Source organism: Colius striatus, chromosome 2 (genome assembly GCF_028858725.1).
Source record: "Colius striatus isolate bColStr4 chromosome 2, bColStr4.1.hap1, whole genome shotgun sequence".
Taxonomy (NCBI): Eukaryota; Metazoa; Chordata; class Aves; order Coliiformes; family Coliidae; genus Colius; species Colius striatus.
In genome coordinates, this window is record NC_084760.1 from 50,028,998 (window position 1) to 50,056,237 (window position 27,240).

Genomic DNA, 27,240 nt, shown 5'->3' on the forward strand with positions numbered 1-27,240 from the left:
TCAAGTCTCAATTATTTAAAAAAGCAATTGTAAACAGCACAGTGTTGATACACAGATGCACTTTCATTTCACAAGCCAAAATAAGAGCAGTAGTGATTTCATCTTCACTTTTAGCACATTGCTCCACAAATTACAAAGGTCCCAAGTGAGATAATGTTGCACTCCACAGGCACTGCTCAAAGGACCATTGAGCCTTTTGAGCCTTTAAATTCAAAATTAAGGGGGAGCTACATATTGTTCACAGAAATTTGCAAACAAAGCTTTTGTTCTTCTCATCTGGAAGGAAATGTAGGCACTTTCCTGAATTAAGTCAACACTGTTCAAACCCAGACATGTTCTTCAGATCAATGTACTGACAGACTGGTACTAATGCTTTTGATAACAATCGATCTAATTAATGCAGGATTTGAAAAAGAAAAGGCTCTTAAAATATTTTATTATGCACTGCAAAGCTCTGAATACTTATCACTTCCCTTCAAATTACTTCAACATATTGAAATGTATATATAAACATCGTCATTTCTATTTCCTTCTCATTTTTTAGAAAACCTTTTGGTCAACATTTTTCTGACACAGAAACACTAGACAAATTATATCATGTAAAGTAAAATACCTTCTGCTTCTCTATACAAGCCTTATACACTGTGAACTCAAGAGTCACTGAGTTCTCATTACACAGCATCACTTTCAACTCGTTTTTTATCAGCTATTATTCTTAACTTTACAAAAAACACATTATGTTTTATTATACTTATCTAGATTTGTAATCCATGTCACAGTTTTCTCTGTTTAAATGACTGACCTTGCAAAACAATATCATTAACAAACACCATCCAGATTTGTCATTTCATTCAAATCAATAATGTTTCTACAGATATAAAACTGAGCAAGGCCAACTATAAAGCTGATCACTACAGCACATTATCTTAAAAGGCAATAAAATCATAAAGAATGTATAATGCTTTGAAATAGTAGATCATTCAACTGAACCCAAAACTCATTTAAATCTAAAAAGAAGAGAAAAAAATCAGAGGTGAACAGATTAAGTGTTAAGAGAAAGCACAGAAAGCAAAGAGTACCACAGAAGTTTTGCAGAGGTTTTTCTGTTGTTTTGTTTTAATTGATCACTATGCAATAAAAAACAAATGTGAACAGGTAAAATTTTACAGCTCAGTATCACCAGGTCATTATTCAAAAAGTTTCCAAAACGTACTTGATTATCATTAGAGGAACATTAATGACAACAAAAACATTTGACTATGTATTCTTAGTATTTAGGAAACTAATGCATATGGTGAAAATTATTTTTATATCCACTCTTCCTTCTTCTAAAAATAATTTTACAACGAAATATACACAAAACTGATAAAGACATGGAACCAGGTGCCACTATCTGAGAGGAAAAAAACTTTTTTGCATAACTCTCAGAGGTAGAAATAGGATATGCAGTCATAAACTGTCCTGTCAGATTATGTTAGGGACTCATGTCTTTCATAGCTGCTGAACTGATGTGATCAAAACAATCATTAACTCCAGATACCAGAAATTCTAGTGACAACTAGAATTTGTGCAAAATTTACCTCAAGCTCTGAAAGCGATGGTAAAATTTATTACTAGCTAGAAGTAGGAACAAGCTCTACAGAAGATATCTGAAATATTTCTTTGGAATGCCTTAAATAAAGATCTTGGTTAAACACATTCCTTGCTTGTCTCCATTCCATCCTGAGATGTGAAATGCACTTTTAATATTGAAGCTAGCTATTGAAAAATCTTTTCATGTTTATATGCTCTTGTAAAACTTTTCTCTGCATAGAAAGAAAAGGTAAAGAAAAGCAGAAATACTAAAATGATGCCCATGGTGCAACCAGAGATCTGCACTTATCTTAGAAAAAGAACTCCCTGAAATGAACTCATGGTTATGCTGACACCAATAGCAAAGGTGTCACAATGCAGGTTTCATTACAGCCTGACTTAAAGCAGCCCATGAATCTGGGTAGTTATCTGGAGGATCAGTCAAAAATCATACAATCCTTTGGACTGGGCACTTCTGGAGATTATCTGTTGCCAACCTGGCTTTAAACAAAAGCCAACTTCAAAGATAGCAGCCTGATGCTGCTTCAAACTTGACTCTAAGTGTCATCAGCAAGGGAGCTGCAATTCTCCAAGGACAGAGGCTCCTCAGCCTTTCTGGTGAAAGTCGACTCTGTTGTTCTACTGCACCTTGGGCTAAACAAGTTACATAGATATATGTGGAAACACATATTTCAGATGACGGTGTCAGCCTAGAAGCCCTGACTCCACAATACACTCAATACAAATGTATTTTACTACGAGAAAGATCTTTCCTCACCCCTCCCTTCATTTTAACCAAATCACATATTTTCACATGCAGATGAACTGCCCTATATCATTCTATTCAAATTGCTAGGGCTTCAGTTACTCTCATATATAACCACCCATACAACAATGAACTCTGTGGTCAGGTGGAGTATTCATTTCTCTGTTTCACTTCATTTTTCATAGGTTGGATGTTCTCTTGAGAGGTAACTAAGCAAAACATCTTGACTGTCATTAGTTCTTTAAAAATGGCCAAAACATCCCTGTTCCTTATAGGAATGCTCTGCTTCAAAATGAATTTGAAGCAATGGTTCTTTAGGCAATTGCTAGAAAATACATTTAATTTATAACCTCAAGGTGTTTGATCATTGCTGAAACAGAAAAAGCTATACACCAAACTCTGTTCCCTGGTTAATCAATGGACAATGTAGTTGAAGTTATGGGACTTGAAAATGGACTTCAAAGGGGAATATGAAATGAGAGTAATCACAAGAGAAAAATATAATTCCAGGCTACATAAAAGCTCAGAAATGAAACCATATTCCTTTCACACACCATTTCTTTCAGGTTTCTTACAGCTAACAGGGCACTAAATTACTGCCAGACAAAAACAAAGACTTCAGACAACTTTGGATGTTGGGCACTGCTTCTAACATAACAATCTTCACAATATACTAGTGTACCAGTGGTTTCACTCCAATCAATGACAATGCAGTTCAAGTGAAAATGAAAATAAAAAATGGAAAAAACTCTCACATTAGAACATTAAAACATTTGACACAAATTAAATTTGATGTTGCTATGCAACATTATCTAAAGCATTCTGCTTGTGCTAGTGCTGCAATAGCATACTTGAAACTTTAAATGTTACATGCAACCTTGAGAAGGACAAAGAAGGGAGAAGATGGAAACAAAGAGAAAAATATGGTCATAAATTATCAATTAAAAATAAAATGTCATAAAGCAAAAGTTTAAATAACACATTGAATTCACATTGTCCTTGGAATTTTCAACATGTTACTGAACATATTCCAGAAAAATTCCCATGAAGCTACTCAGTAATTATCTAGGGCCTTGTCTTTAGACCTTGTCTAGGTTCTTTAGGAACACTGAGCATAGCATGTTACAAAACAGACCAACCTCTGTTACGCCATTTCTGAGCAGTGCCGATGTGCCAACCCATTGTGCATGAAGACAGACTCACTTCAGAAATAATTTGGAAGAATGTTCTGGTTTTTAACATATAACAAAGAGGAAATGGAGAAATAAACATAATCCCATAAAAGCACAGCCAAACTCTTCCTCTGTCAGGGCTTCAAGGGACATCCTGAATGCCCCAAGACATAGCAGTCAAGCCAAGTCTATGCATCTCTGCTGTCAAATCCTTATTAGATATTATTCACACATAATCTTGACTCAGAATAAATACCCAAAGGCAAATAAACTGAGAAAGTATTTGCATGTGTGAAACATCACAAACACTACTTTCTTCACCTTTTCAAAGGCAAAATTTGAGAGTAAGTCTGACAGATCACTAACATAAGAGAGCCTCTGACTGTTGTAAGCTTAAGCATAGAATTTGAGAGGAAAGAGAAATGAGATTATGTGATTCTCACCTATTCCCACAGTTGGAACTCTACACTTCTTTGCATTATTTTGTTTCTATTACCAGTAGTGTGAAAATTAGATTCTATAGTTGCTATATCTGGTAATTCTTTCAGTTGCTGCACTAAATTCCAACATTGCCAAATCAGTATTTTTTTAGTACAATATTCTGACTACTCCTTGGTTTAGTAGGGTTACCCAATCACAGAATCACAGAATGGTAGGGGTTGAAAGGGACCTTTAGAGATCATCTAGTCCAACTCCCCTGCAGAAACAGGGTCACCTAGATCAGGTTGCATAGGAACATGTCCAGGCATGTCTTGAAGACCTCCAAGGAAGGAGACCCTACAACTCCTCTGGGCAGCCTGTGCCAGGGCTCCCTCATCCTCACGTTGAAATAGTTTTATCTTATATATAAATGGAACTTTTTGTGTTCCAGCTTCATCCCATTACCCCTTGTCCTGTTGCTAGATACAATAGGAAAAAAGGGATGCCCCAACCTCCTGACACCCACCATCAAACAACAAAAGACTGAAAGTGAGACTGCTGACAGTATCATAAAACATTTTGTTAATTGCCTTTCACAAAGCATTTTTGGCAGTGAAACGTCAATATCTCTATTCGGGTACAGTTAAAGAATTAACAAGGCTTTCCTGACTGCAATAAATAACATAGTACCAATAGATATAAATGTAAGCCATTTTCATTACAAATCAGCCTCTGCTTGGATAGCTTTGATTGACTGAATTAGGTTGAAATATTTGAAGTCCTTTAGTAGAAATTTCAAAGGAGGAAAAGAATAAGGAAAAGGCAGCATGGTTACCTAGAGAGGTTACTTCCACATCGAGCGTGTCTGAAAAGTCTTTTTGTCTGCACATGAACATGGGAATATAGCTGAAGGAAGTCAGAACTATGGAATATGTTTCTTTTGTAACTATTTTAGAGCACAGAATTATGACAAGACTTAGAAAAGCAATAAATACGTTAAATTTTACAATCACATGTTTATGTCTAATAATATTTCATATAGTTTAATTAGCTCTTGTCAGTTTATTACAGACATCTTGTAGCACCGAGCTACATTTTTAATGTACTTTACATATATACTGTTTTCCATGCTATAATCTCAAGCAAATCTCCTCCTTTCATGTTCAATCTAAAGACTAAAGAATCTGACTCTTACCTACATGATTAATTTAAATGCTTGTTATAGTAGAACGTCAATCTCTCCTTTGTATGGAAATAACAGTGATTTACAATGTAACCTCATGGATGAAACAGAACGAGGTGGTAAAGCTAACAGGTGATGCAGCAAAACATTTTTGGACATGCTTCCATACCACTATTAGGCATGAGAATTTGGTATTATGAAGTTAGTAAAGGATGAACATGGTATAATGATCCTCTTAAGTCTTTTTAGGCTATTTTCATCTAGAAGAAAATGTTAGGCAGAAGAAACAAAGGCTATGTTTACAGATAGAGTCATAAGTAATATTATTTCTATTTGTTTTCTGAAGCCCGAAAGAGGTTTACTCATTGCCTGACAGTTTTAGATACTCCCACACAAAAATGAGATTAAAAGATATAAAGTAAACACATGCAGCTGTGCTACTTAAATAGTGTCATATTAAAATTACGCTGTATTAAAAATACAAAGTATTTTTAATGTAGGCACCCTCTGTAAAATTTAAAAGAATGCCCCATTTCCTTTCAGTTCATTGTATCAGTAAATCCTGTGGAAATGAGTCTGATTTTCAGATGGCAATGAAGTTTTTATGGTATTCCTTGTATAACGCATGCTCCAATCTTCAATGTAGTGTTAAGCCCAGTCTGAAAATAAAGTCTATATGGTCTAAATATGAGTGAAGAACAGAATACCTAACACTTAAATCAACACTAATTCAGAATTATCAGCATTTCGAAACAATTTGAAACCTTCTCACCAAGAAAATTCTTCAGATAAATTAAATGTCATATGTGCTTAAGCAGATTTTCCCACCAATTTAGAATAATTTTGTAACAGGTCATGCAGGAACAAACACAAATCATTAGAATCCGTAATGTTTTTCATTAACAATCACAAACAACTGAAAGTTATAGATCTCTAATACTGTTGTTCCAAACATGACTTAACACTGTCTATATAACAATCCATTTCAAATATTTTGTTGTTTAATTATGCAACTCTTCTTGTACACAAAGGACACAATGGGTAAATCATCGACCAAATGGCTCTTGCTTTGGAAAGCTTCAGTCTTAGAGAGGCTTGTACACTAAAAGGGCACAAGAGGAAACACAGCGCTGTGCACATTGTGTAGGGAAGAAAACAGTGACTACACAGACAGGGCTTGATGCTTTGGTGTCAGAGAGGGAGAGTACCTGGAGAATGATAACCAGTTAGGTTCCTTCAAGTAAAGACTGACCAACGGATGGGAAGAACAAGGGACAGATACCAAAGAAAGTGTCTGCAGCCACAGATACAGCTGGTGGAAGGTAGGAAAGGTGAGCAGCAAGGAAGAAACTGAATAAAAACCTGAACTTGGTTCACAAAAAAAAAAAACTATTTAAAGTTCAGACTTAATATGCCAATTAAAAACTACAGAGACTACAGATTACCTTGTTAGAGTCTCAAGAAATTATTCCTGTTACTTGGCTGCTCTATGTAAAGACCAACACAGTTAAGTTTTCTTGTCTTGGAAAAGGGAAATATTTTTGTTTCTCAGATACCAGGGTATTTACACAGCTTGATAAATACTGATTTTCAGTAATACTTTTATTTAAACATAAACTAGTTTCACTTTGTAGAATGGCATTTGTAACAATCACAACCTAAGACAAGCTGGAAGCAAAGGTTGTAAATTCCCTATGCACGCTGTTGTCTTGGGCACGGGAAGTGTTTTTTCCTACCCATAACTGTTTCTGGGTTTTCACGCAGAAAACCACACAGAAAAGTCGTTCTTTTTGCAGAATACTTTGCAGCTGCTCACTTCAAATCAGCACCTCCAAAACTGCAGAACAAAGATTCTACAGGTACCAAGGCAAATTATGCTGAACACAACTAGGGAAGATACATAACTCTACAACACCATCACTTTATAGCTAATGCTGCTCCCTCCTTTCCATTGATGAATCTCTTAGAATGAGACAGCGTTTAAGTGTAAGAAATTGGCTAAAGTCTAGGCATCCTGTTCTTGAATCTAAAACTCTGTCCCCAAAAGAGCTCACATGGCATTTTGGTGCAAGTGGGAAATGCCTGGACTCCTCATACATTTGCTTGAATAACCAAATGTAGTGGAGGCTTAGTACTTCTCAACAGCATAAATGAGGTGTGCTATCATGCCTAATAAATGGTTTATATATACATCTCTTAAACAATAATGATTACATTCTTAGTATTTTCTACAGGTGTTTTCACATACAGAGTACCACATTTGGAGTATCTTTCAAAATTTGTGCAGCCAGATGAACAAATTAATAAAGCTAAGTGAAAGCATGGGTTGCCAGCACCTCCATTAACACACAAGTAACTGTCATGCGCATACTCTTACCGTGTGCTATCTTGCAGTATGCACTAAGCAGCTTGCTCCTTTTCATGAAGGAACAAAGTCATGTCTTATTTACCACAAGATACCAATGGTAAAAGCGTGCTCACAGGCAGGTAGAGCAGCTACAAGATTTAGAGTTCACATTCACATTTGCACTCCGAATAAAGTTGTCTCCCTCAAGGAAATGAGCTTAAAGTCTGACCTGAACGTCTCAGATGAAGAGGTTCCTCAGTCTAGAGACTATGCCTATGATAGAGTTGTAGCAGAGCAGTGGAGAAATAGAGTAATAATGAGCTTATCTTTCCCCCTAAATGTCTTGCTCTGCTTACAGAATCAATATAGGATTGAGGCAATGCCATTTTGTCACATTCATGGTTATCCCATTAAGGTTTGCATAATATTTACAGCATCTTTCCAGACCTCAAAGTGAAACTAACCTAGGTAAGAGAGAGTGTTTGCATTGAGCAGATTTGATATAGTGACTTAAAGTGTTGATAGAAATAACTACAGCTTATTAAAAGCTGCATGTTAATATTTTAATGTTCTATCCTAAAAGTGTCTTGATTTGTGGATGTGAACAGAGGAGAAAAAAGATGGTAGAACAAGCAACGAAAGCAACTAGGTCAGAATAATTTACACAAGAAACAAGTAATTATTAATCTTCATTGTTCAGAAGCGTACAGGTTATCTGGGGAAATAGGTACATTAAATATCTTTATTTGACAATATTTAGTGTAACATGCTGCATTTCATACATGGCATTTCAGATTCTGAAAGTTTGTTTCTTCAGTATATTGCTAATACCTTCATTTTTGTTTTACTACCTAACAAAAATGCATCAAAAGACAATTAGGTTAACAGTTGCTTTCATGAACAAATACATTAGGTAGTAGCACGACTTGTCCTCATTAATACAAACTGAAAAGCAGCAGGACACGAACAGGTGGTACTCAAATATTTTAGGTAGTCAATTTAAGACAAAGTGTGGGAGTCTGTTAACCACTTTTGAACATTAGGCTCTTTCCAAATAACATATGCAGTACAAAACCAAAAAAATCATTAAGTCATCCTAGAACAATTTAACCTATCATCTTACTGTTCACTTATTAACTTGTTCACGTCTCTGGAGTTGTTTGCAACCCTTTCATAATCGTTCTACAGCAGGCACCAAGATCTCTCTTACATATTGAATTAAGGTTACTGTACTGTAATACCACGTGGAAGAGCTAATTGGTTATTGACTTGGAACGCCTATAGTCAGTTTTCAGCATCAACTTCTAAAAGGATTTCCAATTGATTACCAGTCAAGACCTATCCTGGACTGAAGTCTATGGCTGAGGATTTTCAGACACATTTACAAAACTTGTCATGCAAAATAACTACAAGTTAATTACTCATGAGATCAGCTTGACACTTACAAAAAAAAAAATATTGTAAGTAATACATACACTTCAATAACATAAATAATACAAACATTTCTGGAAAGTTAACAGTTTTTATTTGGTTGGGTTTTATTTTTGAGGAACGAGGACAAAAAGTTATCTGCTATTAATAAAAAATCCCAACTACTACCAAACCCAAAATGGCTAAAAGTTCATTTTTATTTCATAAAGCATTTTCCCAATAACCAAATGCTTTACAAGAATTAGATACAAACTAAGCCAAGTGAGAACTAGAGACTGTAGTAGCTAAAACACATGACCACTATCACACTATTTATTTTTAAAGCCGCTAATGGAAGTTAAAAGCTAGAAAGCATAGGGAAAGTAAATTTGGTGCACGTAATTTTCAGTGGGGAAACAGAAAAGAATTTGGGAGGCAAAGGCCTTAAGAAAGTCAGTGTCAAAATCTTTTCTGAGGCAGAACCACCAGAGCAGGGACCATTACCAACTTCAGAATCTAGAGATCCCTAGATTTGAATGAGTCTAAGAAGTTGTTGAATGAGTATGTTACTTTTAAAAAGATCCTAAAATAAAGAATGGCCATTCCATCTAGAATGAGTGAACTTTTTCCCTTGTGTTGGTCAAGGTATGAAATGTAGTGTTCTACCTGTATCAGCCACTACAGAATGGAAAAATTGCAAAGGTCAAACAGAAAAGCAATAAATAAGATTGTGAAGATTAACAAAAGAGTAGTAGTTCACTAAAGCTGAGTCAATGTTATATGAGTAATGTTAAAGAGGTGGCAAAAGGCAGATCAACAGATAACTGGAATGTGGGCAGAGGAGCAGGAAGTTGGAAGCAAATGAAAGATTTGTGTCAACCAAAAAAAAAAAAAAACCACCACGCAGAAGGCTCTAAGTGCCCAAAACAAAATCTAGAATTCAGAACCAATTATAACATTTTTCCATTCAATAATTAGGCCCTTTTTAAAAATTAAAAACAACCCGCATAGACATGCAGCAGCTCCGATACTGCCAATTCCTGAGAAACATTCTGTGACTCACGCCAAAAACATGAGCATGGTAAAAAGTGTGACTGGTCAAGCTGTCCTAATTCTATACGTTTGGTTTTTTAACTCAAAACACATAGTATTTTCTCAGAAAGACATGATTGTCCTTGTTACCACTACATTGAGCCAATTTATTAGGAAAAATGTCTATGTTTTTAGTGCTTGATGTTTACAATTTATATCACTGTTGATATTGTCAATACATCCTTGGACATTCTTACAAAACATTGAGTGCTTAAAACGCAAACAATTTGCCTGCCAGAATTCTCATTTCTTTTTTCCAACTGCATAAATAGGTGCTTAAAGCCAGATTATGACTTTGAAAAGCCTACTGTGGAATAAAATGTCCTTGAGAGAAGACCTAGCTTTGAGAATATACCATCAGAACACTTTCTGTGGTCTGTTAGTCTGTCTCATGTTTTGTATATGCTATGCCCATCAAGCTGAAATTCTTCTCTATAGTTGCAACATCTATTTTGAAAATAATCAAGCTACAAATTTAGGAGGGTGAAAATCTAAGGAAGCTTTATTAGTGGCAATAGCAGCTTTAATACAGATTAGGTGGCTGTCAAGTCCTTACTATTAAAAATCAAAAAGCTATCGAGTCATCTGACAACTTAAAGTGTGATATTGAGAAGATGAAAAGAGATACTCACGCACACTCCCCCTCCCAATTCTGAACACTTTTTCTTTTCCCTAAGACTGAAGTGGTTCTTGCATAGTAAACACTAAACTAGACATGCTTTATAGGAGGGCTATACACAAATGGTCGAATCGTTCTACAAGCTCAACATATGGGTACCAGTCAGAACAAAAAAAGATCCCATACAGTCATTATAATATGAATAGTTTAGTTATGAGCATTTTAATAAAATCATCTGCAGAAACAATGTAAAGCACTTAGAAATTAACACAGTAGTTGTCCAGTTTTAATTATGGTACATCAGGCAATTTTCTCTCACTCTCATTAAGGAGTGAGATATCAAAGGACTCACTGTGTGTTTTCTGCAGGATAAACACATGCAGTTGAGCAGTTACTACAAGGCAACTAATGCAGAGCAAATCCCCACCCTAGACTGCCTTGCTGTAACTTGTTCATGCAGCCATACCCTCTGCTTTAGTTTTTCAACTAAACTAAATTAAAACTACCTAAGTACTGAAGAAAGGTTCCAAGTCATGTGCAACAAGAAAAACAGCTGTAGAGTTTCAAACATTACTGCCTCTAGCAGTCCACGCTGTCTCTCTGCTGGAGATAATCACCCACGCAGCAGATGGCTGCAATGGATAGGCTCCTCTTCCTCAGCCCTCCTGCCCACTTGAGCACCTTGCCAGGTACAAACAGACCTTTGTCAAGGACAAAAGATAGCTCCGGGACCACAGGCTGAGACAACTGCTGTGGAGGAGAAGCATATTCACATCACTGACTGCATGGTACCCACCACCACCTCCAGAGCAGCAGAGACAGCAGCATCTCATACCAGCACAGCTGAATGAAGCACAACTCAGTTTCCAGACCATTCAAAAGGGCCACAAAGAAGGTGAACATCATTTAGTTAATCTATTTCAACAGTTAATGAAGACTTTCCTGAGTGTTCCCATGTAAACCATGTCAGAAAAAGAGATTAAAACAAATAAGACAAAATAGTCCCTTCCAAACCCCTATCATTCTATGATTCTATGAAAATAAACATCAAAACCTTCACACTGCATAAGGAGAAATAGCTTGAAAACAAGATAAACTAGTCAACAGCTCAATTTGTTCAACATTTTTCTCAAACTTAACTCAGCACTTGCAATATACACTTGGAGGTTTTTTTGTTACACAGAAGAGCTGACTTTTAGGTTCTCCAAAAGGCTCACTGCTACTGCATGGCTTCCCCAACTCGCTACAGAACCTGTCACCAAAGTAGAGCAGCTCCCCACCAGAGCAAGGAGACATATACAGAGAAACAAGCTTTCAAGTAAATCCTGCATCCTAGCAAACAGTGGCACTCAGCCAGCCACAGCATATGTACTTGCTGACAGTAAAATTACTACGAAGCTACTGAAAAATTATTATACTATGCAGATAACCAGAATTTCAAGTATGCACATTACCCAAAACCTAAATGAGTCTGTAATTTTCTTGGTTTTAACTATCAAGAATTCAAACTTAATATTTACTTGGTAAGCAATCTGTTTTAGGGCTCAGACTGGAATTCACAGCCTGAATTTCAAGAAGCAAGCCCAACTTTAACATTCCATTTAAGAGACTTCATTTAATCGGAGCTGGCAAACAGCTGACCATACTAGCAGTTCAACAGGCACAAAAATAACTTTCATAGAATTTTAAGTCAATATCAGCTCATTAAAATGTAACCTAATGGAATCAGTACTTAATTAATAATTCTAACAATCACCATCCATAGCCATCACATCAAAAGTAACTTTATGAAAGGCAAGTTAAAGTAAAAATGTACAAGCATATTTCCTGAATTAAAGAAAAATGTAGAACAGAAGACATATTTGTAAAAGATCACACTTTCTTTGACAATAATTACAGCATAAGACAAAATGGCCTGAGTAGCTGAAATCTTCCAAGGGGAATTTCAGGAATGCAAAATATTGTCTACAGAACTATTTTCTTAGACATGAGTGTTATTTGAGAACACCAGCTACATAAAACTTTATCATGCCACATTTTGGGATTTGGGCTCAGCATTTAAGCTAGCAGAATAAGCAAGTGTAAACTCACAGGAACACCTTGGGTTTTGGTTTTTTTTTGGTTGAAGAGTTTTACCTAAAAAATAATGAAATACATCAAAATAGTAATAAAAACAAACCCAAACACCCTAGCATGGAAGTGGTTAAATAGAAATAACCTAATACAAAACCAACCAAAATTTATATTCAAAATTTATTATACCAGTAGGAACCAAAGCATCACAGATGGAGACTAGCTTGGAAGTGGGAAGGAAGGATTGTCTGAGAATGCAAAACACTAGTCTCAGTATAAAAAGAAACATCATTTTTTGTATGCCATCAGCTTACTGAAATAGAACAAAAGTATTCCCATGCTTTTTTTTTTTTTACTACTTTACAAAGTAGCACAGGAAGGTTGCTGAACTTCTGGGGAAGTACTTCCACAAGCCACTGAAAGCAAACGAGAAGGTAAAAGTGAATTGTGCTCCAATACCACTGCAGCACTGCACAAAGTGGAATAGGAGTCTGCTGAAAATCCAAACTTTAGCTTTCAGAGGACAGGAAAATAACGGAGAAGGGAAAGAAAAATGTTTAAAGTCCTGTTAGTACAGAGGTTTACTATACAGAGAACCGTATGCATTTAAGACTGACGACTAGCACTGTGACAAGTCTTTCCTGTCTGGAAATCTTCACTGCTTCACTGCTAATAGGTGAAAGAGTATTATAAATACTTCTACCAGTGGTCCAAACACGCAGAAGGTTTGTTCCTGTATTTATTATACTGTCTGAAAATTTAACTCCAAGCTGGTTTTATGTAAAAATCATTAAAAGCAAGTGTAAGACTACCATAAATCTTCCCTAAAGATCAACCTGAAGGCCTAATGCAGTTTCTCAGAGGACCTCTTCACAGTTGGCCGCATCCCAGATTACATATAGGATTTCCCTACTTTTTGTTTACCTGACATAACTGTGCTGATGATTTCTGAAACGTTAGCCAGAAAGTAGAAAGGATGGAGGTTGGAGAAGACAAAGAGGCCCTGAGATGAGCCACCAGTGAAACATCAGCTGATCAGTCATTTTCTGCAGCACAGCCAGTTTCTTTGACAAGGTTCATGCACAACGAAACAGACAAATAAATGAACATCTTTTGCTAGTCATTGCAGCTTTCCAGATCTCTGATCAAAGATGCTTAATTTAAATGCAAGACAATCTGCAACATTATTGCAACACCTTAGTAGAGCAATATCATCTACCATATGCCTTCAAATGAAGAGACATGCACAAGAGAAAACACGAGATGTCAACCAACATGAAGAACAAACACAATGTTTTGGGGTTTTTTTTGATTATGTGTTGTCACATTAGTTACCTTCATCGATTTTAACATACTTCCTTTAAGCTCCATGAATTTCTATTACTGTATCACAAACATGATTGCCAGCCTTTGTAGCTTTATTCAGAAGGGGTAACAAGTCCAAACAGAAACAATCTGATAGACACACTTGCAGTCAATCCCATTATACCAAGGGTACTTTCTTTTACGAAAGAAAAGCTTTTGAACTTTAAAGTTTCCTGAACTTTGCATTTTTTATTTAGAATGCAAATCTCTGTTTGCTCACTCCAAATGGTCAGCTGCACCAGGAAGCTAACACATTATGTATTTACTAAAAATCTCTATACAGAAAACTTCACACTGAATTGAAGGCTACTATTTCCTTCTGGTTTTATTGCATCAGGGAAAAAAACCTGAAGTAAATTCTGTAATTACTTTAATTCCTTTGCTTCCTTCTCACCCTTTTTCTACCTCAGGAAAAGAGATAGGAAGCTCACAGGAGCCATATGTTATCTGTTGACTGTAGCAGCAAAACATGGCCAAAAAGACATTAAATCAGTCCCTTTGTTTCTTCTGACTCATTGGAATTTATAGTCAGCCAGGCTTTTATAGGCACAAGCCTGTTTCAGAACCTGAGGTAAAGCATTTTTCTTCAACTGTAATTATTTTTATTACTTAAAATTAATCTACAAACATCTTCTTGATACTCTTGCCACAAACCAAAAAGGTATGCATTAGTCACTCCTGGAAAAATTGCTGTTTCACGTACTCAGAGGTGATACTCTGTGCACGTCTTCATCTTCCTAAATCGTGTGAAGGCTAGTTTTTGTAACTGAAAGAAAAAGCAAAGTTCAGAGTAATGAGAAATGCACCATTTCTGAGTAGTTGCTCCTCAATATATGCTTCACATTTAAAAAGAAAAAGAAAAAAGGGAAAATTACACACCGATAAAAGTCAAGGTTGCTTGAGTAAAATTTCTGGATTGTTTATCTATCTAGAAGCATGTATCCCTTAAAGATACACAAGTAAACACCCACATACTGTTTTTCCTCAGCAATAAATAAAAACCATATATATACAAAGAGGGAAAAGATGTTAGCATCTTTCAGCTAATAAACTAAAATGGAGGTCTTCATGACCACCTGGACATGTTCCTATGCGACCTGATCTAGGTGAGTCTGCTTCTGCAGGGGAGTTGGACTAGATGATCTCTAAAGGTCTCTTCCACCCCTACCATTCTATGATAAAATAATTTTCTAAAGTCATCATGGAGTTTAATCTCTCAAAATAGATAGATCTAGCTTGCATTTCCTTTCTTTTGGCAAATGTGAAAGCCGAGTATGGTCATTCACAAGGTTCTTTGACACTGTGAAAAGTCCCCTTTGCCCCAAACAGATCACATAGATGGAATAATAAAGGATTAAGAGGCTCAAACGCATACGCAACCAGAGAAGAACATGAGTTAGGAGTGCGTGTCCATACGCATTCACGCGCCCTCCCCATGCTTGCACAGACACACACGTGTGATGACACAAAACAGTGGGGATTACAACTACAGCATTTTTTAAAAGTTTCAAGAAACTGGCAGACAGGTTGACTCGTTATTTATTTATAGGATGTGTATGGGCACCTATAATGAGTGAACAGGGCCAAGAAGCTTTTCAAGCCACTGCGAACTTACTGGCAGAAGGCAGGACTCAACAGTTCTGCATTCCTGCATAGCAGCTGCTTGTCAAGAGAGGGATGTATGAACTTAGGTCTAAATTTACTTTTGATATCAGCACACAAAAATCCATTTTCAGAATTGCTGGTAAAAGGGGAGTTTCCCACGCTCATCATTTTACCTTTCAAATCCACAGTTCATTTGTTTAGCAAGATGTAAGTGGGACATTTAAAAACCACTTCAGTGCTGCTGCTTTTTAGGTAAGATTCCTAATTATTTACTGGCCTGAAAAATCTTCTTGGGAGGGCACAGGGAGGAAGAGGATGGAAGAGTTAAACGGTATAGTAATGAGCACTGAGAGACTCATCTCATTTCTCAAAGGTTTTGACAGGAAAGTGGAAATAAAAAGTCAGTATCCATTTAAAATTTTAAGAAGTTTTCTAGTGACTTCATACAACATGCAAGTGTTTTTAATTCTTACTCTTCGTTAATACTTCAGCACATTAGAAGAAAAATAATTAAAAGATAGTTAACCTCTTAAACCACATCTACTACACTGCTTTCACTCAGATTTCATAGCACAAAAAGCAGTAAGCTATAAGTTAGACTCGTAAATAGTTAACAGACTAGTAAACAGAGGCAAAAACAAGTTAAGTGAGTTGTGTAATGTTGCAGCGAAGTTCCAGAGCAGAGGCCAGGTACAGAGACTGCTGATTTACATACTGGCTACATGAGGATTACTATAAGAAAATGACAGACTGGGTTTTTTTAAATTCATCCCTAAACTACAAGCCAACCAGTCAACCAAAAATCTGAAAACTGTTGGAGTTTTCTTGAATTTAATTAAATTACTAAAAATTTACTGAAATGTTGGTATTCTATACAAATTTCAAGATGGATTATCTAAAACACTCATTCTGAATAAGTCAATAGGGTTTTTTTAGTTACAAATTATTAGAGCTAGAGGATGAAACAATAATCAGTCTAATAATTTCTGAATAGGCTGTGCCTTTGGAGGAGACAGAAGTTGCCATTTCCCACAAAGTCATCTGTCTGGCACCTTCAGTTTGGGCTTTTCCCTTCTGCTGTATTTCTGACAGGTGAAAATCTCCCAGTATCCAGGTGGCTATGGTTTCCACATCATCTTGCAAGAGAACAATTACTGCATTATCTGCTACACACTGCTCCACAAAAGAAGCACCAGAGAAGACAGTTTACCCTGAGTGCTACACCATGGCCTGTCAAGGCCAGACATATCTTGGCTCTATTAAAGATTTACCCCTAGAAAGACATTGAGCTTGCTATTACTGCAGGGGCTGGATATTTGGGGGACCTGTTCAGAAGCCTGAATATGGGAGCTCGCATGTCTGATTGTCCTAAAGGCTGTGTACAGACATTTGCTATATAAACAGGCATGCAAAGTCAAAATTATATCAAACCTCAGCTGCTATGTCCTTCCACCAAAAGTGCCCAGATTAGCACTCCATAAATTCTGCAGGTGGCAGAAGTGCAGAACACTCCCTAATCCACCTGGGAAGAAGCACAAACTAACGAGCTTAAGCATGCAATGAAAATTAGCTTCTGTTAATACAGACAACACAGTCAAGCAAACTACAGAATGCATACCTGATATTCTCTTGCTGTAAGAGACAAGGAGTAGGTAGTAACAAAGCTGGAGATGGAAAACCAGTGGCAGAGTCTTCCCCATAGTTGGATTCCTCCTCTCTCTCACCCTTAGTGAAATTAGAGTGAGATGGTTGATTTGGAGAGAAAGGGTTACACTGATAAAAACCACCTCACATGGAAACTTCAGAAGCTTAGCCCACTCAGCAACTGAAGCGTCAAGGAAAGGCCAGTTCAAGTAACATTTGTGCCTGACTGGAATGATGAGGTGGGACATTACAAAAGTCCTGAAAAAAACCCCAAGTCTTGGCTACCAGTGAGGCAAAGTGATGCCTGGTGTTGCAGGGCACATAACACAGATGGCTGAAAGACAAGAACTGCAGACCTGTGTTGGTTCTTCTTGCTCTCTCCATCAGCTGAAAAAAAAAAATCCATCTTTACTTCAGTTTCCCACTGAGATTCCCTTTCCTCGTTTTTTCTTCCAGATCTTCTACTTCTGTCCGGTATCTCTTAGCAATAAAAACCACAAACTCGAACACTAACACCTATCAGCTTCAAAACTAGAAACATTTGCTAAGTGGCAAAACCAATCCTTAAGTTTTCACTAGAACTGCTTTTCTTCACTGAATGCTTTCAACAGCTTTCCTGTGGTATATAAGGACCCTATATCTAGAATATGCTTCAAGATTTAGTCACTTGGTTGCAGAAGACTGCCACATTATCACCCATTCCTATTTCTATCATGGAAAAAGTACCCTTTCCTTGCAATCCCTGCTCGTTTGCTTAAATGCCAAAGAAGGTGTACTTATATTAACCCTGTATTATATTAACCCTGTCACCAGCTGTAACTAGATTCTTCGAAAAAAACCAACAAATTGAAACACCAAATCTTAGACTTCTTATGTTGAGAAATTTCAGGTCTTCATTTAATTTCATTCTTACTGGTCAACAAACTTGCAGGTATCAAAACGGTTATGGAGAAAGAATATTACAGACCATATATGTTAACACTACCAGAAGAACAGAACAGTGTCACTGAAAATGGAAGTTGACCCTTCCCTTATGTCCCATCCTTGTCCACTTGGCTCCCACATCTATATCTATCTTGACTATATACACACCTTACATAAGCATTTGTGTAACTGCATGCCAAACCAGATCAGGGAATGAACTTGCAGACAGATCAACCTCCTCTTTGTAAGTCTAACTCATGTTAGTTTGCGAGTTCCCAGCTTGAAGGAAGAGCAGAGGCAGCATGACCTCCTTCTGCATCAATAACAAGTTATACATTCAAATGTTCCCAAGGAACCACCTCATCTAGATACTACCCTCTGTCTCACTTATATTTGAGACATCTAAATCTTCTCCTAAAGAGAATAATAAAAATCAATTATTAGAATGAAAAGGACTTAAAAAAACCCCAGCTCTGCAATTTAAGACTTGTGGATACCTTGTTCCATCAAAACATGTTAACTCTGCCTACTGTATGTAAATCAAAACTGTTATTTCAAAGGTATGTCAAACAGTATTTTTCACTTAGATCACTAATGTTCATCTAAAATACTTTTGCTGCAAGCTAATCTCTTTAATTTTTAAAACAACTCACACAGAGTCAATTAGAACATTCTAAAGCTGTACAGAGGCAACATGAGAGAAACTGAGAAATTCTAGTTCAACAAGTACTTAGAGTTCCAATAAAAACACTTTAGGAACTTGGCATATTTTACAAAGTTACTCTATATGACCACTGCAATGAACAAGTTTCCAATTTCAGAATGCTGAAAGCAATCAATTAACAGAATCCGAGGGGAAAGGGTGGAAAAATAAGTCTTTCTTTCTCTGGTGGGTTTGATTTTCAAATGTTCGATTTTAAACCAGTAGTTTTAATAACATTAAGTCGTATTCTAAAGAAATGCTCAAGGACGTAAGTGGAATCTGAAATGAATTCCTCAATATGGTTTCTGTACACTTAAAACATCTCATAGATAATACCTGCCTCCAGGAAAATACATCCTACTACAAACAGAAATTACTTTTATCAAGTTCTAAAGGAAATGGTCTCTGCCTGCTTTTGGCCTTTAGCAACTAACATCAACTACAGAAGCACTACTAACACAAGAAAAATCCTTTCTGTTGCTAACATAGATGTGTAAGGAATAGCTCCAATTTTAGACATCTCTAGAAAGTAAGGTCTTTGCTGAACATTCCAGTAGAATTCAAATAATTCACATTTAGGAGAGGAGGGGACAAAGATATTGCAATACCCTGAAATACTGTACTCTACATCCCACATCTTCTAACTTGCTATTGACTCAAGGCACAACACACAATTTTAGATCTCCTTCAAATGGACAGGTCGATGTATGCGGAGTGCCTTAAAAACCAAAAGTTTAATACCAAAAGTTTCTTTCTCCAGTATCTGTCTATATTTGCTGCTTGTTCATAACAAAATGCTCCAGCAGCTAGCAAAGCCAGCAAAGCCTCCCTTCTCTTAAGCATCACTTTTAGGAATGCTGCTATGTTGAAAAGGCAAAATGATTCTTGCCCAAACACATGCAAACCGACAACAAAATTCTGCTTGCAACGGCGTGGATTTTTATAGATTTATGCCAATTCCAGGGTGTATAAACTGACACAATGCTATTCAAAGAAATCAAAACTCCAATGCTCCAGCCTCATCTCCTGTACTGGTTTGAATCCTGCTTTAAAGAAAGTTACTGCTTAATATTTTTTAATGGACAGAAATTAACAGCTTAGTCAAAAAAACTACACCTAAAAAGTCACTTTGCACCTTTTGTCTACCTTCAGGATAAGCAAGCCAGAAACAGAAGCACCCCAATATTACAAGAAATTGAAGGATACACTATGCTAAATTACTTTCATATTTCTAGAGGTATGAGTGTATTTGGTGTTATTATTTGCCTGAGTTTGGGCATTACCCTAAAACTGGACTTGCATGGGGAGAGTTTAAGCTGACGTAAGTCTTAAGCCAGAAGAGATTCAAGGCAAACATAGAAGTTATACTGATTTAGAACCACAATTCAATTTAACATTTTTAAAACATTTGCACCTTCATCCAACAATTAAAAAGATGGATTTTAATAACAAAAAAGGCAGATGATGCTAGAATGACCTGCTGAGCTTTCTGCCACCACCACAACCAGCATCATGTTTCTGCCCCAGCTCCTACAAACAGATCAGCTCCCAGTGAGATCCCTCAGGGAGCTAATCCTGCAGAAAATGAGCTCTGCAGAAGGAGAGTGAATACCTCCTGCAGGTTTAACTCCCTGGATGAGTTTAAGTCAAGTCAAGTGTGTGTCACCTGCCAAGACATTAAAATGGATGACAATCCCTAATGGTAGTGAAGAAGGGAACGAGACTGTCTCCTTGTGGTAGAAATTAACCATTAGCTCAGCCCAAGGACATGACATGTACTGCAAGTCTGCAAGTTCATTGTTCACCCATTTTATTACTCTGATATGCTTTTGTCGGCTACTTCCGATCGTAGAAATAAGAATAACAACTTTAAGATATCTAAAATACGGATGCATTGAGAGCCTGGGCCTTTTTTAAAAGCACATTTTGTATTCAAGCTTCTTTAAAAACTCTACAGCAGTACCAAATTAAGATTGAAACAATATTCGTCAAATAGCCCCACACAACTACTTTTGCAAATATCCAACCAAGTATCTCAAACTTGCCATGTTTTCGTGTTTTCACTGTTAACATTTGTTAAATAAATTCTAGAGGTCATTTCCACAGCTCAAGACAACTTGACTAATAGTACGATCAAAATTCTTGGAGAATCTATTTCTTTTTTTAAAAGCACAACTTAACTTCTACGGATGTCACCATCTTTGGTCTACATCCAATCACAAGCTAAAAATAGTAGGAACAAAGTTATATTAAACTCAAAGTACAAGGTGTCTTGATGCAAAATTTGGTTTACATAAAATCAAAAACTATTTTTGCAGCAGATGTAAATTAAAACTGCTACGTGAGAAACACCAGCAAAACTGCTCCCCATCTTAAGAAGACACTGAGGAACTGGTATTTTACATATTATGTAAGAAACTGATCCCAGTGAAATCATGAAGCACCATTCTTAGAAGCAAAAATCACAGGTATGAGCACTTGAATAAAAATTAGAGATACATAAAAGTTGTTGTTAATTGTAAATTTAAATTGGTTACTAAGTGATTATATTAACTCCTAATTTCAAGAGCAGACAGTATTCGGTATAACATTTATTTTTTCTTACTGTGTTCAACATACAAAATAACTATTTGAAATACCTGAACTCTTCAGAGAGTTGGAATAATTTTAAAAAGGTAAAATGTTCTGAATACACCTTTACAACATCAGTGTGGCATAGCAATTTTTTAAATGGTTTATTTTCTCTCAGTGAGGTATCCCAGAATCCATTTGCTCAAATTTATTCGCATATCAAGAATACATTAAGACTTCACTAATTTCTATTCTTTTCCCTTCTCAATTATCCCTCCACTACTCAAGTATTATCATTCCAGAGCCATGAAAACAGTTGTCTTTTTTTGTAGCTGCAACTATCACCTCCGAAAGTTCCAAGTGAAACGATGGAGACATTAGGAACTAGCTCTGCTGCAACTCATCAGCAATAGATGAGTAAAGCAGCAGCACTAGTCATGCAAAACACCTGGTGCTGCAAGCTGGAAATAGGAACGCTGGCAAGAAAACTCTTAGGTTGTTATTAGCAATATTACCTTATCTTAGATATCATCTTTTGTTTCCTATCAAGATATCATGCTCTTTTATGGCATTTGACTCTGTGTGTGTGTGTGTGTATATATATGTATATATAATATTACCATGAACACTTCCCTTAAACTCATTGAATATAGACTTTCCAAGTGTTCTTTCTCAAGCTGTATATAATTATATCTCAGCATTCTGACAAAGCAACAGCTGTCTCCTGAGGAAAGCAGTAATCGTAGCATGAAAATCAGGGTTGTATTTATTTCCTGCTTTTGCTCATGGCTACTGTTCCAAAGGTAGGGAGAAAAACCCACTCTGCCATACAAATATACTAACATCTGGAATTTCACAAAACCTAATTAGTGATTCTAAGTTTCTGGTCATACATCCCTATTTTGATGTACTGGGGCAACCCTCAAAAATAATGAAATAAAAGTAATGGTTGTACACACAGACAATGATACATTTCCTACCTTACCTACCACTGATGTAACAATAGCATAACTATCAGAATAGATTTGGCATATTAACCATCATGTTGTTTGTTTCATGCCAAATATTCTAGTTTCAATGCAATTGGCAACAAGTACTGTACTCATATTAGTATTCATTTCACAACCCTTGGTAGTGCTTCACTTAAATCTGAGGAGTGGTGGGAAACTAAGGAAAAAGGTAACTAAGATGAGGCAACTGCCTGCCCTCGTAATCTGCAGTCAACTTCAAGAGCCACCTCGGGTCATGAGAAATTTCAAGACGACAACTCCTTCACAGTTCTCTTCCCACAGTCAGGAAAAATACCAAATGGAAAAGAAACACTTCATGAAAAATACCCTACTCTTTCACTCACTTTTATGGTAACTTGCACATAAGCTAAACAATGTACAAGGGTATCAATCACCTTCCCACATAAATGCCCTTTCAAAGTCATCCACAAAGTTTTAAGAAATGTCCAACCAACATATATCATCTGGCTCATGTACTGTTTTTGGATATTGGTATCCGCAGTCCTTTTACCGGATCTAGCATCATTGTCTGAGCTCAGATGACTCAGATAAAAACAATGTGAAAACAGACTTTGTTTTCATGTTTAAAGTCTCCATTGGTCTTCTGCAACAATAACAGGAAGAGTTGTATGGATCGATATGCAAGATTACTAATAGGGACTTTTCTTCTCCTACCAAACAACACGCACTTGAAACTTTCTTAACCAGGTAACACTGGTGATACTTACCAGATCTCTGTGAAGCACCCAGTTTGCATGGAGGTAATGGATTCCATCAAGGATCTGGTAGAGTAGTGATTTAACCATAGATCTTGGCAACTGCATCGGCTTTTTATTTGCTTTTGAGGCACGGTGAAACTTGATAATATGCTAGAAATAAAACAAGCAGAAACATGAAACATGTTAGACAAGGCAAAAGGTTTTCTGTTATGCTGTTTTTTTTTAAAAACTATAAACACTAAATAATGGAATGAAATATAAAGTTTTTTGAACTTTGCAATTAAAAGTAATAGAAATGTGCTCATAGTTTTCAAAATTGTTTTTACTCTCAGTGTTGCTTTAAAAAACAGCTGTCAAGCTCTTGTTAATATCTAAAAACTGTCTACTTACCTTCAGTAAAGGGTCTTAGACCTTCTCTTCCCTCCCTCCTCCCCATTTGGCATCCTCTTATCCTCAGCTGCTAGAGCAGAAGCTTCCAAACCAGCAGTATCTACCAGAAAGAGGACCATGCTCTATTCTTTCACACCTTCACTCCTTCTCTCCAAAAACATCCAGGACAGAGTCCTTGCAATTACTGAGTTGTTCCTCATTAAATCAGCACCATAGTAGACAGAAATTAAATAAAAATTTAAATAAATATTTAACAGGGGGTGGGCAGATGGGGACACAACTTTAAAAAAAGTCCCCATCACAACATTAGGGTGAGATCATGTTCAAACACCTAAAAAATGCTAATATTCTCACTTCCAACTTCTGGTTGCGTATTTCTCTGGCGACGACAAGCTAGTGGCTCTTGAATTACAGAAGTCAGTCAGCCCACTAGAGGACAAATGCCACTTGAAAATGTTGAATGCAGAAGGAGACCCCAGCATTAGCTTGTTGAAGGAATGAAAAAAGGTCATGAAAAGACTGTTGAGAGATGATGAACTATTAATAAGCTCATTAATATTTATTGTAAGATCAACATGGAGATGATGGGTTAGGTTTGGTTTTGCTACCCCGTACAAGAAATAGAGTGGTGTGAGGCCCTTCTACCTTGTCAATCTTCAGACAAGGTGAGGCTTGTGCAAGGCAACAATCTCAACATATTGCCATTCTGCAAACAACTAAATCCATTCATTCAGATTTTTTAAAAATGGCGGGGGGGAATCACCTTTTTGAAGGTAATTCAAAGAAGCATCTCAAATAACAAAATAGTTTTTAAGCATGTGCTTTTTGAAAGAGAAATAATAAAGGCATTTTTACCGAAAGCAATTCAAAATGTTCATCTGTAGAGTGACAGGACTACTAATTACACAATTATTTAAATAAGATCTGTCTAAGTTCAATATCATCCCTCTCCCCATGTTAAAGATGAGCAGCCAATGGCTGTGCTTTCATTGGACCACTGCTCCTTCCGCTACCACCACCCATACCCACCAAATCCGTCGCTACTATTCCCAGTGAAAACGCCAATGGATTCATGTTTTCTCATACTGATACCTTTGGCTGACAACAGTACTATAGTCACTGTCAAATTGTATTTTGTAAAGATGTAGACAATATTGTTTAAAGAGAAATTAAAAAAGAAAAAACCCCAAATAAATCGGAAGAACAGCCTGCTTACTCCCTATCAGCTGTAATGTTTGCACCAAGCCTTCCTCTACTACACATACAACACTGATGGCTGTATATTAAAAAACTGTATAAAAGAAATATACAGGATTATTAGGTTTTAACATACAAATAAAGATCAATAAAGAAAATAAATTCTTAATACCTTTAATTGTGCAATCACTCTGAAAACTATAATGAAAAGCTTTAAGGCATCATTTCCTTTGAAACTTTTTCTTGCCATGTCTCAAGAAGGTTCTGTGTCAAAACTTCACCTGGGAATCCCTGCCTTCCAGTATCACACAACACTCACCAGATAATGACCTTCACGTGTAATTACAATATGATTTATAAAGAAGTAATCATACTGTAAACTCTCAAATTAATATCTTTAATATCCTGCAGTTTGAAAAAAAATACAGCGGCATCAACAGGCAAAGGACACAACACAGTGACCCATAAACCCAGCCCAGACCTTTCTCAAGGTGCATGTAATCACTAAAAGGGATTTCTATACCCATTTACAAAATGAAGAGTTTCCACACAAAACATTATTCCTTATAAAAAAGGCATATGGGAAGTAAAACTGGAAAACAATTAACCGCAGACACACTGAGAAGGAACACTGCCTCTCGCCCTACCACAGACCCTCTGGAGGAAGGGAGTGCAACAGCACCAGGCTGGCACCCTCCAGTTTCTGCCTGTGTGGCTCTGTGGTTCATTCCAGCAGATTGGGAACTCTGCTGAAGGCTTTGTGTCATGAAAAACTAGAGGAACAAGCAGAAGTTTAAAGCAATGCAAGGCTCTGTTCAAGACCAAGACATCAAATCAAGCAGCTGCTAGTATGCCAGGCCCATCCACCAGACTGGCAAAGCAAAGCTTATACACCGGTAGAGGAGTGGAAGTTTTTTTTCCTGTGGTGACTGAAAGCAGCAGCATCCTTCTTTCTTCCTGTCATTCCACAGGGAGGCCTGGGTGATCTTTTGAGGAAGATAATCTGCCCTTACACTGAGCTTCAGGTATGCAAGTTGCCTCTGAACTAGAGCCAGAGTAACTAAATCAGGGTGATAAGTTACCCAGCCAGACTTGTCAGCTGAGGCTCACCACTGAACTTACCAAAGCTTGCTTACAAAAGCTCCAGAAAACGATAGAGCTTTCTCCCATCTGCCTCTGAAAGAGCACTTACACATCCTAAATCACCTTGCTCTGACGTTGCTTTGTCCCTATCAGAAAGGCTAAGAAAACAACCTCCCTTCTTGAAAGAGCTATTGAATTGCATAAGTGAATTAAAAAATATAGTTTTGCTTTAAGTAAGCAATACCACCATTAGATAAAATCCAATTTCCTACAAAATCAATTAAAACGTCTTGCCACCTTACTCTTCAATATGACAAATGTAAACTTCTGTAAACTTCACCCCAATACAACTTAGAGAACTAAACAAAAAATAATCTAAAAACATACTGTCAAGTAATACAGGGATCTGAAAAGTTGAATTTGTCCCATGTCACTGGAATGAATCCACAGTGCCTATGACCAAGTCCTACTCTCAAAAGTTTTGTAAAAAAATTAGTTCCTCCAATGTCCTGTATGCAACTAGCCACATAAAGAAACACCAACACACATAACCAACACTCAACAGCAATTTTATTGCCAGTGTCCATCTAAGAAACAGAATGGCAAAGAGGTGCCATTGCTGAACAGTATCTCTTCTACTGGAGGCAGCAAGCCTGAGCTTCTACTTCTTTCTTTATATTTTCAGAAATACATTTAAGTACCCTACCACTGTATTAAATAAATAAGTAGGAGGATCAAAATGGAAATAAATGAATGGTCATAGCATTCTACAAAAACACTGAAGATCAAGCAGATCAGGTGTCCAGTAGGCTCCAAAGCAAAGGATGACATACAACTATGCTAAAGGAATTTTTGAACTTCAGCTATCGCAGGGAGATGTGCTCTTTCTGTATTAAAAAATCTAAGATTTTATAGTTTAAATCTAAGATCTCATGTGTTGAAATAGGTGCAGGTACCAGCCTAAACTAGGAACTTCTTAATACATAACTGTACTATGCAAGCGGATGAGGCATTTTCTACTAGCTTCACTTCCTGAATAGTGCCAAATTGCAGCCTCAAGTACAGCCATCATCTTACACCTCATAAAGGTAGGGAATAATTAACAGGAATTACAGAAATTGTAACTGATACCAGATTTCAGAGATTTATTTTATTTTTCCTAAACCTAAATCCATGTCCTTACTTGCTATTTTATACAAGCATAATTTGAGTTGAAATTGCAAGAAAAGAGTTAAAAGTACTTGAAGTGCCAGTACTTATCTGTTGTGCAGACACCTGGAGCCAGAGGCCTTAGGAATCAGTTTGAGAAGAAACTGAGGGCAGGAGCCTATCAGCCTGAGAAGAGGCTGAAGGAGAGAGCCTGACCAGTCAGTCA

At 36.8% G+C, this 27,240-nt stretch overlaps 1 protein-coding gene across 2 annotated transcripts in view; it reads right to left on the reverse strand.

Annotated features, from left to right (window-relative positions):
• The window catches only part of CDK19 (cyclin dependent kinase 19), a 128,358-nt gene that overhangs the window by 42,349 nt on the left and 58,769 nt on the right, over window positions 1-27,240 (reverse strand). For both annotated transcript variants that reach the window (XM_061990478.1, XM_061990477.1), the window contains one exon: window positions 23,205-23,345. In XM_061990478.1, coding sequence (XP_061846462.1) covers window positions 23,205-23,300 — 96 coding nt within the window. In that variant the 5' untranslated portion in view covers window positions 23,301-23,345. The remainder of the gene's footprint in view (window positions 1-23,204; window positions 23,346-27,240) is intronic.